This window comes from Ranitomeya variabilis, chromosome 5 (assembly GCF_051348905.1).
Source record: "Ranitomeya variabilis isolate aRanVar5 chromosome 5, aRanVar5.hap1, whole genome shotgun sequence".
NCBI lineage: Eukaryota > Metazoa > Chordata > Amphibia > Anura > Dendrobatidae > Ranitomeya > Ranitomeya variabilis.
The window spans coordinates 154,962,874-154,978,257 of NC_135236.1; the positions used below are offsets into that span (position 1 = coordinate 154,962,874).

At 42.5% G+C, this 15,384-nt stretch overlaps 1 protein-coding gene across 1 annotated transcript; it reads left to right on the plus strand.

Moving 5' to 3' along the window:
- Positions 1 to 1,682: 1,682 nt before the first annotated feature.
- On the plus strand, positions 1,683 to 4,010 carry LOC143775377 (uncharacterized). The gene is made up of 5 exons (XM_077263439.1): positions 1,683 to 1,717; positions 1,825 to 1,911; positions 2,012 to 2,225; positions 2,319 to 2,478; positions 2,590 to 4,010. The coding sequence occupies exons 1-5, from the start codon at positions 1,694 to 1,696 to the stop codon at positions 3,605 to 3,607; spliced, it is 1,503 nt and encodes a 500-aa protein (XP_077119554.1). The 5' UTR covers positions 1,683 to 1,693; the 3' UTR covers positions 3,608 to 4,010.
- Positions 4,011 to 15,384: the final 11,374 nt, after the last annotated feature.

The window sequence follows — 15,384 nt, forward strand, 5'->3', positions numbered from 1 at the left end:
CATTTTTGGACGGCTGTGTGCTTTTGTATCATGTGCCTGCACCATATTATGCCTTTGCCAATTTTATGCCTGTTCATGTGGGAGGGTATGTGTCCATGTGCAGGATTGCATCAGGATGTGGTCAGGATTTTCCATCAGTATTTGTACGCCAAAACCAGGAGTGGGTGATAAAAGCAAAAGTGTGCCTGTTTTCGTATTATACTTTACCTAATTTTTACACTCCTGGTTTTGGCTTACAAATACTGATGGGAAATCCTGCCCAAATTCTGATGCGATCCTGAATGTGGACACATACCATGCATGTTTTTTGGGTACGTCTTGTTGATGGCATGTGCATTTGTCCATGCTGTATAATTGGTTATTTGCCTTTTTCTGATGTATTGACTGTATAGTGGTCTGTGCAGCATGTGGTTTAAATTTTTTTTTTTTTTTTTTTTTTTTTTTTTAAATCTGATGTGTTTTTTAAAAAAGTCTAGCGGTGTGCAGCTTGTGGTTTGAATGTGTGAGTGTGGGGTTTTTCTATTTAATAAAAGTGTTGAATTTTTTTTTATTACAGTTATAACCATTTGCAGTTGAAGTACTTGTATTTAAAATAAAGAGCATGTCAGCTCCTTGTGATTTTTAAAAAAAAAAGTGCAAAAAAAAAATTATAATAAAATGTTTATTAAAAAAATGTCCGTAGTATTATTTCATAAAGGTAAATTTAAAACTGGTGTATGTACCAATGGTTACACATGCAATACAGGGTTGGTTGAGGGCTCATTTTTTTTAATAAAGGTTAACCTGTAAAGTATTTTTTTTTTTTTTTTGGGGGGGGGAGAGGTTATTTATTTTAAATAAAATGTGTCAAATATATTTTTTCATGGTGTTAACATTAAAAAATTTTGTTTTTTGGGACATGGAAATGAATGGTATAACGTGCAACTTTTTGGGGGGGTTTTGGTGTTCACCTGTATGAACATTTCTGACATCATTTTAGTAGGGTGTTTATCATTGAACATTACCTAGTTCAGGGGGTGGTCTAACTATAGATCCATTATACATATAACAGATAAACCAGGACCGCAGCCGCTGCCCACCAGGACACAGCCGCTGCCCACCAGGACCACAGCTAAAGAGCTAGAAGTAAGTTTTGAAGACCCCAATCTGCTACTTCAATGTGTCGAGCAGATTGCAAGTGTGTCTTTAACTTACAGAACCACCAGGACACAGCCGCTGCCCACCAGGACACAGCCGCTGCCCACCAGGACACAGCCGCTGCCCACCAGGACCACAGCTAAAGAGCTAGAAGTAAGTTTTGAAGACCCCAATCTGCTACTTCAATGTGTCGAGCAGATTGCAAGTGTGTCTTTAACTTACAGAACCACCAGGACACAGCCGCTGCCCACCAGGACACAGCCGCTGCCCACCAGGACACAGCCGCTGCCCACCAGGACACAGCCACTGCCCACCAGGACACAGCCGCTGCCCACCAGGACACAGCCACTGCCCACCAGGACCACAAAACGATGTCCTCTTCTGACAGCCCTCCTCCACAGCAACAGCGTGTATCGGTAAGTTAACACAAATTTTTTTTTTTTTTTTAAATTTCTTTAAATTAAATTTTTATGGATAACTACATGCATACATTATGTTTCAACAGGAAGCTGAATCAGATGAGGAGCTGTCAGAAGGGGGCGAGACGGGTGGAGAGATGCAAGTGGAGGAGGAACCAAGTGTAAGTAGTGGTGAAACAGTTGCTTCGCACATCACACTGCACCATACACAAAACAGATTACTAAACACCTGCCTACCTTAACTGAGAATTTGTTTCCTTCATTTCAGGCTGCTGCTGCTGCTCCTGCTGCTGCCGCTGAAGGCTCTCCCAGACAGTCCCAGAGTCGGCGGACTCGTCGCCACGGTCGGCCATCAGTGAGTTTTTTTTTTGGGGGGGAGGGGGATTCTATTGGTACTTTAGTATTTCAGTGTACTAATTTGTTTGTTTTCCTTTTTTTTTTTTTTTTTGACACAGGCTTCACAGCGTGCTCCCGCAGAAGAGGAGGATGATGATGATGACATTGACATCGATTGTCTCATCGAGGAGGTTCGCGAGCGGGAGCCGCTGTGGAACATGGCTGACCGCAGGCATGCTGATACCGGTGTCACCCGTCGGCTCTGGGACGAAGTGTGTCGCAACCTGTTTCCAAGGCGGGAGAGCCTTCATCCTCAGCAGCAGAGCAAACTAGGTAAGTATTCACTTTCCAGTGATGTTTTGAGCTGACTGTAATGTATTGCATTTACCAATTTTTGGTTTTTTCTTTTGATTCTTGTCTTCACAGTTGGAAAGATTAGGAAGCGGTGGCGGTCACTGAGGGATCGCTTTAAGAGGGAATTCAATGATGAGATGAAGGCCCCGAGTGGCTCTGCAGGAAGGAAGAGGAGCAAATATAAATATGGCCAGGCCCTCTCCTTCCTGAGGCGAACAATGCTAAGCAGAGTGTAAGTATTCTACAGCCCACTAATAACCATGTTAACCTGTCTACTTAGTTTGCTTTCAGTCAGGGCTTTTTCATTCCAATGTATTAATTTCATTTGTTTTTTCTTTCACAGCACCTTCTCCAGCCACCGGGCGCCTGCATCTTCCTCTGCGCCCTCTGGAGCGATCCCTCCTGAGTCCGCCACTGAGGGCCACGTCGGTAGGCCCCACACCTCTGTCCCCTCCTCTGACCCCTCTGTCCTCTCCTCTGACCCCTCTGTCCCCTCCACTTCATCCGCCCCAAGCAGTGGAGCATTATTGCAGGCTTCATTGCTCGCATCTGATGCTGAACAGTTAGCGTTCCCTTTACCCCACCCCTCTGATCCTGCCACCTCGACACCACCATTAGGTTCGTGGCGGCAGCGCCAGAGGGGTCAGGAAAGGAGCTATGCTCCTGAGTTCTTACACCTGAATGCATCCTTCCAAGGCTCTTTCAAAATTTTGGGAGAGCAAGTGACTGCTGGTTTCAACATGGTGCAATCACGCATCAGTGAAACAAGCCAGGAAACCAGCAGTCGCTTGGATAGGCTGCATTCAGCTGTAAGTCCCGATCCGGCCAACCTTTTTTTCCAATCCATGCTCATGAGCATGGAGAAGCTTTCTTTTGAGCAACAGATGCGGGTAATGAATACCTGCCATAATGCTGCACTGCAGGCCATTAATGAATCGACCCACACACCTCACCGCACCTCCACTCCAATTCCACACCAGGCCCCATTTCCACACCATACCCCCCATTACCAAACCCAGCCCCAATACCCACACCAGCAGCATTACCAAACCCAGCTCCAATCCCCACACCAGCACCATTACCAAACCCCACGCCACTCCCACTACCCTACCCAGTCACAATACCCGACCCAGTCCCCACAACAATCCCGGCCCCTAGACCAAATTACTTCCCCAATGTTTTCCTTACTGAACTTTTCTCTTCCACCTACCCCAACACCACCCCCCTCTGGTCAGCCTCTTGGTTTAACCCCCACTTCCACTGCACCCCAAACAAGTAGGGTTTCCCCACCTATCGACGTGGTCCAACCTTCCGGCACATCCTCCTCTCATATCTCCACCCAACACTTTGAAAATTTGTAAAGTGTGTAAATAAGATTCTAAAAAATGTTCTAATTTTTCTATAAAAATGTTGGAAAATATATATATATTTTTTTTGCAAAACAAAAAAAAAAAAAAAAAAAAAGAGTTAAAATAAAATTCGGATTACAATTCTACTCTTTGTGTGTGTGTGGATTTATTAAGGTAATATAATAAAAAAAGGTTTAATAAAAACAAACACCAGACATGTAAAGGGTATAACATAATGGTTTTACTAGCAAGAAAACCACGCTTTTGGGCCTTTTTTTTTGGGGGGGGGGGCAGAAACACTTTTTTTACATAACCAAAACACATGGGAAACAGGTTACACATGGGAAACAGGTTACACAATCATGTCTTGCCACGGGATCCGCCCGACAGGTGAGACAAAATAATCGGCAAACTGGTCCCTCATCCTTGTAACTGAACTTGTAGAGCGAACCGAGCTGCTGCGGTAGTCCCACAAGGTGGTCTCCAACTCTTCATCATCCAAAGAAACGGGCTCCTTTGACAGGACAAAGTTGTGGAGCACCACACAGGCTTTAACTACCTCGTCTATAGTTGTTGTTTTCAGCTTGATAGCCGTCAGCAGAACTCGCCACTTCGCCGTCAATATGCCAAAGGAACACTCCACTACTCTTCGTGCTCTAGTAAGCCGGTAATTAAAGACCCGCTTGGTATGGTTTAAGTTCCGGCTACTGTACGGTTTCAGTAGGTGCAGCGACAGTTGAAAGGCTTCATCACCTACAAAGACATATTCCAGGGCTGGGTCATTTGTTCCTGGCAGTGGTCTGGCTGGCGGGAAATCGTAGCTCTCTCCATAAAGGCAACGACCCATCGGAGAGTTTTTAAACACTTGCGAATCGTTGGACCGTCCATACGCTCCAATGTCCACGGCAAGGAACCTGCAGTTGGCGTCTGCAATAGCCATAAGGACGATGGAGAAATACTTCTTATAATTATAATACTCCGATCCTGTTCCTGCCGGTTTCGCAATCCTTATGTGTTTCCCGTCAACTGCACCCACACAATTAGGGAAATTGCAAATTTGCTGAAACTCTTCAGCACTTCGCAACCAGATTTCCGTGGATGGTTGGGGGATATACTCTGGTTGCAAAGTGGTCCAAACAGCCCGACATGTGTCCTTCACTATTCCAGAGATAGTTGAAATGCCCAGCCTGAACTGATAATGGAGCGAAGTCATAGATTCACCCGTAGCTAGGAAACTTTATAAAAAAAAAAAAAAAAAAAAATGTTAAAAATTGTTTGTCTGTGCAATTTTTTATAATATGGCATTGTTAATTTTTTTTAAAATGACAGGAGACCCAATAAAACCAGCATGAATCCGGTGTAAAAAAACAGTGGAATGTCCGCCAAGAAAACCCAAATTACATGCTGCAGAAAATAGTGCGCAATATGTCAGCGCAGTATTGTCTGCAGCATGTAATATAACATTCAAAATGACCAATGACAGGAAAAAAGCAGTTGCATGTCATCAAACCCAAAAAACCCCCAAAAAAAAAAACTGCAGAAAATGCAACGCAATATTTCAGCGCAGTATTTTCTGCAGTCTGTTATCTAACATTCAATATGAGCAATGACATTTAAATAAAGCAGTTGAATGTCCGCCAAGAAAACACAAACTACATGCTGCAGAAAATAGTGCGCAATATGTCAGCGCAGTATTGTCTGCAGCATGTAATATAACATTCAAAATGACCAATGACAGGAAAAAAGCAGTTGCATGTCATCAAACCCAAAAAAACCAAAAAAAAAAAAAACTGCAGAAAATGCAACGCAATATTTCAGCACAGTATTTTCTGCAGTCTGTTAACATTCAATATCAGCAATGACATTTAAATAAAGCAGTTGAATGTCCGCCAAGAAAACCAAAACTACATGCTGCAGAAAATAGTGCGCAATATGCCAGCGCAGTATTTTCTGCAGCATGTAATATAACATTCAATATCAGCAATGAAATAAAAAAAAGAGGCTTACCGCAGGGTCACCATCAGCCGCTCCGCCGGTGTGATGGCAAGCCTCATCCTTGTATCCTGTCTTCGGATGACATCCTCCAGTTTTGCAAGCAAAAAATCAAAATGTTCAATCCTCATCCGCACGTAGTTGTGGAATTTGTGTGGATTGTGCCGCAACTCCAGGTACAGAGTGGACTGGACACCCCGGGTCATCCGTAGTTGATTAATCGGATGAATCCACATTCGTCTTCGTCTCCGTTGCTGCAGAAGCATCCTACGCCTTTCCGCTGCCGCCTCCTTCTCCCGCACTATGATATCCAGGCGATTTGTCTCAAAGATAACGTCGGTAACCAAACTAGCAATCCTCCCAAGAACACCTTCCATCGCTGCCACAAAACTAAAACCCACAAAGATGGGCTGTAAATACAGTACTATATAGTTTTTCAAATTTTCCAGTAGCCAATCAAATTTTGGGAGCCTCCCCTTTTAAAAACGGATCCGTCGGAAAAACGGATACAACGGATGGTAAAACGGATACAACGTATGCAACGCATCCAGTATTTTCGACGGAAACGTTTAGCGGATTTGCGACGGATCCGTCGAAATGCTGGATGCGTGGCATACGTTTGTCACCGTTTTTCAATTTTTTGACGCATCCGTTTTTTCGGCAAAAAAACGGATTTGCGACGTAATGCAGTAAACGCTAGTGTGAAACTAGCCTTACAGTAAAAGCGCAGTCAGACAGCCGTATAATTGGACTGAGAGCAGCGGCTCCCCTGACCCAAGCGTGACCGCTGTATAAGAAATGCACAGTATGAAGCGGTCCTGCTCGGGTCAGGAGAGCCGCCGGCCAGTCCGTGCATTGCGGTCCGATGCATATGGCTGTCTGACTGCACCCTAAGGCTATGTGCACACGATGCGGATTGTTCCGCGCAGAAACGCTGCAGATCCGCACTGTGTTTTACAGTACCATGTAAATCAATGTAAAAAAAAAAAAGTTGTGCAGAAAAATCAGTGCGGAATTGCTGCGGATCTAAAAGACGTGCATGTCACTACTTTTATGCGGATTTGCAGCGTTTCTGCAGCATCAATTCCGCGGCTTCGGATTCTGCCAGGAGATGCAGATCTTGTGCAGAAAATTCACCACTTTTCCTACAAACAGTCGGCAAGAAAACGCTGCAGTCACACGATGCAGGAGAGCTGGAAATGGCAGAAAAGTGTGACAGTTGTGTTAATGCAGACTGAACGTACTTTACTGATGGCTATCAAGTGGGGAAATTAAAAGAAAAAAATGCTGGATTACACGCTTAAAGTTAAAAAAAAAAAAAAAAAAAACAGTGCTCAAATAACTATCCAATGCCCTACCCCAGCGTTGACACGTTCATCAGTATGGCTATTATTCATCTGAAATAGGGCTGTAATGAAGCACTGATATGGTTGTATCAGCCAGTACTGCTATACGGTAAGGAACCTAAGGATAGGCTACTATTTCCCTAACTAAACCCCTTTTTAGCATTCTCTTTATTTGGTGGTAAAGAAATTTGAGCACATGACAAACAAGGACTCCTATTGAGGTGAATGGCGGTCTCCACTCTATCCCTTTGTTAGCTTTCAATTTTGCAAAAAGTATTCCATACAAATCTAAAATTCAGTCATGGTACGTATCACCATCGGTCTCCCAGAGCAGCATTGCTCCATATACATATGGTATGGCACCAGATGAAGCCTGTAAGGATGCACGGCTTTATACTTTAGGACAAGAGATCATAGGTTATATTATTTTGAAATCTCACGAGTAGGCGTAAAATATACAAACCAAAAAGCCATACTAGATCTTTAGTCTGGTCAGTTTTGCCATCAGGGCTTGGGTTAACTGGTTTACCACTACTCAGAAACCCCTTCTCCATCGCTGTATTTCCCCATGTAAAATAACAAGGGCCTATACTCACCTCCAGTGCCATTCCATGTCAGCGCGGAGTATCCCGGGCTCAGCCAATCAGAGGCCACTACATCAAACTACAAACTAGAAAAAGTGAGTGCTGCGCCAACTTACTCCGGATGTCAGGTTTGTCCCAAGGAGGTGAGAAGCAGCCGCTGATTGGCTGTAGGTCTCACATGACATAACTCAACCCCTAGACACCTGGCACCATCTTGAGACAAATATAGCTCTCATTATACATGGGGGAATATAGTGATTGAGGAGGGGTTGTCGGAGTAGTATATAATCCCTTTAAAAGGACACATTGGGCCATATTTATTAGTATCGGTGGATTATGTGCCAATATTTTAGGTGAAGGAAGATGGTGAGAATCAGATTTGGAAATGTCGGTATGCTGACACTAGAAAGGTAAACCTGAATCACAGGTGTCAGGGAGACATACTGAGAAATGTGCACTTCCAAGAACAAGGCAAGTCAGGGTTTGGTAACAGGTTTGGTTTTTATTAGTGCAGGTCATAGCATCATTCACATTGCAGTAAGTTACATCAGAAATTATCCTAAAGTTTATTAAAACCTCAGTGGTTCCTACTCTATAGCTAATGTAAACTGGCAGAAGAGTCAGACTCTAGAGGTGCGAGCAACCTATAAAAGTGATGATAAACCTATGATACACAGTCAGTCACTGCTTTAAAATGAGCTGTGCTACCACTGTCGCTCCCCCATCCAAAGGCATCATCAGCTGGGGATATTACTAAAGAGAAAAAGGTTCAAAAAAATGTGAAAACATGACAACAAAACAAACAAGATAGTTTCATATGAGACTTTTGCCAATTATAAAGTATCAGCGTTACGTGCAATGTTCGATATTGTGGGTAATCGCTTGTCCGTAGCTGGGGATCATTTGTGTTTTCTCCGTACTCCTCAGTTTAGCTGCACTCTTTATAGTAACTATAAGAAGACACTTAATGGTAACGTGTGCTTGTATCAAGATAACAGTGTGTCTCGCCCATTTAGGAGAAGGGGAGGTTAGAAAAGAGATCTTATAAAAAAGGCACATGGAAAAGGAGGATAACACTGACTTAATAAAAGAGGATATTAAAAAACATAGAAAATGTTACTCGTAAAAAGATAGTCCTTCTTCATCGAGATGTGGAAAAAATTACTAACACAGATCTCCAGAACAGAATCCCCTTTACAAAGGTTCAGTATATACAGTGGCATGCACGAGTTTGGGCTCACTTGGTCAAAATTACGGTTATTGTGAACAGTTAAGCAAGTTGAAGATTAAATGATTTCTAAAAGGCCTAAAGTTAAAGATAGATTTCCTTTGTATTTTAGGCACCCTTGGAGATTTATGTGCTCAGAAAAGGTCTGAAACCTTGGTCAAAGTTAATTAGCTTACTAGGGTTATGGCTTGTTCACCATTATCGTTAGGAAAGACCGGGTGATGCAAATATCCCAGCTTTTATAAAAACCCAGCCCCAACCTTGTGTGGCTGCATGTCTCGCGGCTAATAAACAGACACTCCATGCATGGGTTGCGGCTGTCGAACAGCCATGAGACATGCAGCCGCAGGGATGAAAAATCCCTCAAACAAAAATTTAAAGACTCTTGGCTGGCTACAAAAAGCATTTACAAGCGGTGATACTTTCAAAACTTTTGCATCAGCCCATTTTACTTTATTTTTACATTGTAAAAGATATATTATATATTTTTTGGCTAAAATAATAAATGAAATGTGCCATCTTTCGGCGTTTTAGAGATGATTTCATCTTCAACTTGCTTAACTGTTCACAACAACAGTCATTTTGACCTGGGGTGCCTAAACGTTTACATGCCACCGTATGTAGCTAGTACCAGATTCTGGGCCTGATTAACATTGCACTAAAAGGACAACTTGAGTAAGAGCAGACTGTCATAAAATGTGTCAAATTGACTAAAGTGGCCCACTCTAATAGATGATGTAAACCTTGACTACAGGCTATAGCTTTAGGGCCTACTTTGGCTTACTAACTTACACCAGATTCTGGCACAATGAATGAAAGCACTCCTATCCGTTAGAACAGGAGTCTGCTCATGCAGGTAGATGGAAGCCAAGACCAGCTCCATATGTTCTACTATTCTGGCGTACTTAACCACTAATAAGATTTCCGAATAGGGATAGATTGGCTGAATCCCCTAAAAAAAAGTACACACAGTGACCAGGAAAATAAAAGGTTTTCAGGCCTACTGCAGAAATATTTTAGTTCCAGAAAGCAAGTACACCCCTCTAGTCCCTAGGATGTGGTTGAGAACATGGCTAAGCCCTGCTATAAAGGTTAGGGGCAAAGCAGCAACACCAGAGCTGTGGCCAAGACTGTGGAAAGAGCCATGTTCTCTGGTGCACACAGCCATTGTAACTTTGTATCTATACACAGTGTGTTTCCTTGTCTTACTTTAACCCATTTAATGGAGCTTTCCATTTGTCTACACTTTCTAGTCCCCACCAAGGTTGCCCCAAATAATCACCGGCAGACCCATCACTGCCTCCATCACTGAAGCACCGAGTGCTCACATTTCCTGAAATTATGCAGATGTGAACAATGGAAAAAAGCAACTTTGTGACCATAGAAATCTGAGAGATAAACCTGTCCATTTATCAGCTTATTTAGGATTTTGAAGGGGATCTGCTCCAAAATCTTCATCAAATAGCGCTCAGAGTATTGCAGGAGGTTTTTGATGTGGATTTTCAAGCAGATTCCATTTCAATAGTCAAGTAAAAAAAAAAATACACAAATGTAAACCTACCATAAAATAGCCTCAATATAGGCCTTATAGCCTAACTTGTACATACATCTTGTACTGTAAAACTTCATGAAGTAAACCATAAGAACTGAACATAAGGAACTTGTGCAGCATCTCATTTACTTAACAAAGGCTCCTCTAGATTAAAACTTAAATGAGGCAAACAAATCTTTCAGAGCTCTGGACACATTGGTTACTAGAAGACCAATCTTTGAAAAGACCAAAGTACACCCTTCATGTTGTTGGTAAATGTGCTGGACAGATGTGAAGAACATCCATTCATCTATTGCCAAGACCAATACAAGCAGATGTCTCCTGGGACTACTAGAAAATATTGATGGCCTATAGCTGTCATAATATGTCTCATGTAATTAATCTCAGATCCTACTATGGCCTGTGATTAGCAACGGAACCTTTTTACAAGTCTCTACTTCCACCTACGAGAACCAGCTGATGTGATAGATCAGTGCTCCTCCGACAGCCTGTGACCAAAGGTTCATGGAGTACATGACAAGGTGGTAATATAAAGAAAGATTAAGGTATACATTACTTCTTCTAGACAAAATACATTTGCCTGGGTGTGCATGATGTAGGGGCAGAGACCGTGATTCCAGTGCTGTATCGCGGACTAGCTGCAGTTTTTATAAAATCACTTATCTGCTGTAGATCTACCAGTTCTATGATTGCTGAGCTCCATATAACCCCACCCACACCATTGATTGGCAGCTTTCTGCCTATGCACAGAGTACACAGAAAGCTATCAATCAGTGGAGGAGGCAGTGTTATACAGCACTCATGCATATGGAGGCAGAATTATAAACTAGATCGGTTATGTAGGTTTGTTCGTAAATCGAATATGTATTTAAAGAGTAATCATTGTTTTAAATTGAAATCAATTACACAAAAATAAGCAAGTATTTAATAAATCCGCTTATTTCTCCACCAGGACTGGTTATTCATTTTCAATTCCCTGAAATAGGAGAGGACAGTGGTTACCAATAATATTCTATGTAGACGGGAGGGTCTATCCAGCCACGTCCAGGCCTTGGAGGTAACTACGCGTCATAATGGCGCGACCTTATGATGTGCATTCCCTGGAGGCGGCCAGAAGTCGTGCAACAGTGGGGGAAGAAGAAAAAAAAAAATAAAGGGACTGGATGATGAGCAGCGAGGCAGCTGGAGGTGCGAATACTGGATTGTTTAAAAAAAAAATAAAAGACCTTATGGCGTGCAGTGCAGAGGCCGAAGATGGCGCTGGTGGAAAGAAAAGGGCCTGATGGAGTCTGAAGCTCAGCGGTCAGGTATTAGGGTTTTTGTAGGGTTGAGGGTGAATATCGAACATTCATAACTATGGGGTTGTACACAAAGTGAATGTTTGTAGGTTATAAGTCAGGGATTGCCGCTACAGCAGGTCTGCTAGTTCTCTCGTGATGATCTCTGGTTGGTAAGAGTGATTTTATCAAGACTGCAGCAATCGGACCAGTAAGTGACACATGGGCTCAGGGTCTCTGCCACCTAATTTCCGCCTCTCCAACAAGCTTCATTTAGGGAACATTCACGGGCAATGTACGGAGATGCAGTTTCTTTATAGTAATTGGTCCTGACTGACGAGATGCAGCGTAAAATAAGAACTTTATTCTAGACTGCTGTCACTAAGACAAGAAAACTGTAACTTACACACGTTTGTAGACTGATCCTAAAAAATGAAGCAACTGGTAAAAAAAAAAAAAGACTTCAGTATGCTACACTCCACAACATTGAAATTACAAGAAAAAAAGTCATGAAATTATGGAAATCACAGGATAGATATGGTAATGATATGCAAATACTGCACAAAATGGAAGTAACATTTGCAAAACATCTTCATTTGGTAACAAAAATGAGAGCCACTCGCAAAAATACACACCTAGATATCCTATGAATAAGGTTATTATTGTTATCTGAGGAATATTCGTTTAAATTTTTTTTTATTGAATTTTTAACAAAGGGGGAAGGGAGGGATGTCTGAGGAATATTCTGCCACACTGAATGCATGCATGTGAGCAAATCATAAAGATCCTCTGCTGGCAGTTCCCTTTGCAATTGCAGACAAATGCCAATATAGTCGTGCTCAACAGGAACATGTCCAAAGATGTTGCAGGCCATGGTAGCACATTTAGGCCACACAGGCTGCTCATCAATAACATGCGGCGTAGCGTTTTGTTGATAATGGCTCACGGGACACTTTGGAGAAATGGCAGTACCACTGGTTCCACTAACAAATCAGTCTAACGCTGACCTACTAATGTACTAGAAACGAAGACTAAAGATGTCAGGCTACCGTACCTCACTATAATCCTATAAGTAGGATCGGGATGCCCTTTACTTGTGAAGGCCTCTTCATGGTGTTGTCCACAGTCTTCAGACCAATCTCTGGCTATCATTGAGTACAAGGTAAAAGTGGGAATCATTGCTGAAGAAGACAAATCTCCATTCTGGCCTCCATTGCCGTGTTGCTCTGCCCTATGATAGCCTTCAAGAACAGGGGTGTGCAGCCAATGGAATTTGTAGCTAGACGTCTGGCTCCTAGTCCAATGTTGTAACCTTCTGACAATTTGTTCTAGGTCATGTCCAATTTCACTTACAGTAACAAACATAGTGGAACCAGTAGTACGGCCAATGTGTCCTAGGTGCCATTTTACAACATGACAATGCTGGGTTGCAAGTTGCTCATGTTAATGTGGGCAGTCTGCAGGCCATGGTGGCACATATAGGTCGTTAGGGTGTTCCGGATGGGACTCCTAGCGAGCACGTCTGGGACATCATTGGTTGGCAATTACTAAGGGTGCTTCCAGAAGCGGATCTTGAGGATTCTGTGCTTAAGGGGATTTAGTATAGCAGAAAATTAATCAGGGGATTTCTGCGTGTGGAGCTCATAGTTGGTAATACAAATGATGTGTTTTCCATAATTCCACATAATTTCCTTCTTTGTATTTCAACTTCATGTTGATTAGTAGCATGTGTTGTAGTTAGTTTGGACACCAAAAACTAACCTGGCAGATCCCATAGACCAGCGTTTTTCAGTAGCCCCAAGCCCAGGACCCCTTCTCAGACTAATTGCACCATAGTACTTCCAAAACTGTAATCAAATTCTAAGCACAGAACCAGCACCCCGCTGAGCGGGAGTAAGTACCAGTCAACAGTTCTGTGGCTCTAAAGCTACAACGCACAGGATTCCTTGCTAGCGCTGCAAACACGTGTGCCATTTTTTGGCATAAAACTAATAATTCTGCCTAAAAGCTGACTGTGCCCCATTCTCATATTGTATTGTCACTTTTTAAACTTTTGGAGAGAATTTTGCCAAAGTCCTAAATTTTGCAATGGTTTACTAATTTGTTTGGACACTGTTACTTTTTGGGGCTTCGCTTACTCCCAAAATTGGCATAAATTGCTTGATAAATGAGGACTTCCATCGATATATTCCCAGTATTACCACTGCAGGTGTGGAGTACAATCTACAGCATCTTTCTTTGCCAAGAAATTGCAGTTTTCAGGGAATATGCGGCTGTGATTTGTGAGTTTCTTTCTACCAGGATTAATGAAGTCATGAAGCAGCCAACTAATTACCATTATAGCGGCTAAAATGTCAGAACCCTGGAAATGATCATGATTGCGCCAATGCCAGGAGCAGCCCAGTAATTGCCCCCTGTCCTGGGTTACCAGTAGGAGAATCCACAATGCTGTCTCAGCTAACATTTCACTTTTCCTACACATCATCTGTACGTGTATCATTTCCAATTCAACTAATTGCGGTAACAGTAAGATCAGTTCTGCTTTCCCCAGCCATTTTGGCAGGCAGCCCTTATAATGATGAAAGCCACAATCTGTTCAGGCTTCGTGATTTATCTCCGTTTTATATTATTCCACATTTTCAGTGAAAGATGATATGACCAACTAACCCACAGCCTGCTGGTCTAGGAGATTAGAAAAGATCGCAGTGATGGTCTGCTGAAAATGGGATTTAAAAGAAAAGGCTATGGAGCACAGACAGATACTGCCAGGTTGTGGACTAACAGACGACACCCCAAAATATGCAGTATTCAGGTACAAAGTACGGGGAACCAGCTGTTACTTAGATTCATAAATCAAGACCTCTGACCAAATTCCGCTTTAGGGACCCCCTTTAAGAGCCAGAATGGCACCCCTCCCCCCTGATCGTAGCTTGTGCAGCAGGTACTACTACATTATGCAACTTTGACCCAACAAAAGGTTAAAAAAACAAACACACAAACCAGTAATTGTACTGGATTCTGTGCAAAAACTTCTCTTGAGAAAAGTGGATGTGGATCTAGATTTTATTTTAATGCAATCTGTAGCCAGTATGAGATGCATTTTATAAGACCTGATACAGCTGGTGTACTTACTTTGAAAATCCATGCAAGACTCACTGTATATAATTTTTTATTAAAGTTTACCTCCCTGATATCAAACTGATTTTATTTATTCCATCTAAATGTAATAACCAGAATATAGTCATTCTAACATTGATTTTCAAAATTAGTACACCAGCCTCATCAGATTCAAAGTCTATAGAAGTGAAGAACGGAATTCCTTGCACCTTTCCCGGCCCTCCAGGACAATGATTTATGGTAGGCTGTGAACACATCGCTGAAAAGCTGCTCGCCCTTCTATGTGGAGAGGGATGGGGAAAGGTGCATGGTACTGCGTATACCAATCTATGTACAGGATGTTATCTCATCTTAGCAGCCAGATGGCACAAGGCTTTATTTTATGCCGCTTAGGCTACCATGAGTACGGATCTCACATAGCGCAGCAGATAACACCACTACTCCATTTATCAGTCTATGGACCCCATGCTGTAGTGTTGAATTTCTCACATCTACGACTAAATAATAAAACTGGAAAATCCGGTTCTATTGGTTAATAAAATACTTCACTTGACAGTGCTGCAGTTTGTGCTTCAGAGCTGTTCTTCTTTCTAAAGCAGATTTATTATTCAGTTGAATGGCTTGCTAAAGCTGCAGCCTGGGTGTGTTCCCAGGTACGGCCCCAATCTTTGAGACGTAATACTCCAGCACCAC

Bases quoted from the DNA above. Each gene is read 5' to 3' on its own strand.
- LOC143775377 (XM_077263439.1), top strand. From the start codon at position 1,694: ATGCAAGTGGAGGAGGAACCAAGT. The intron at 1,912-2,011 runs GTGAGTTTTTTT...TTTTTGACACAG, and splicing joins GTCGCCACGGTCGGCCATCA to GCTTCACAGCGTGCTCCCGC. The intron at 2,226-2,318 runs GTAAGTATTCAC...TTGTCTTCACAG, and splicing joins TCAGCAGCAGAGCAAACTAG to TTGGAAAGATTAGGAAGCGG.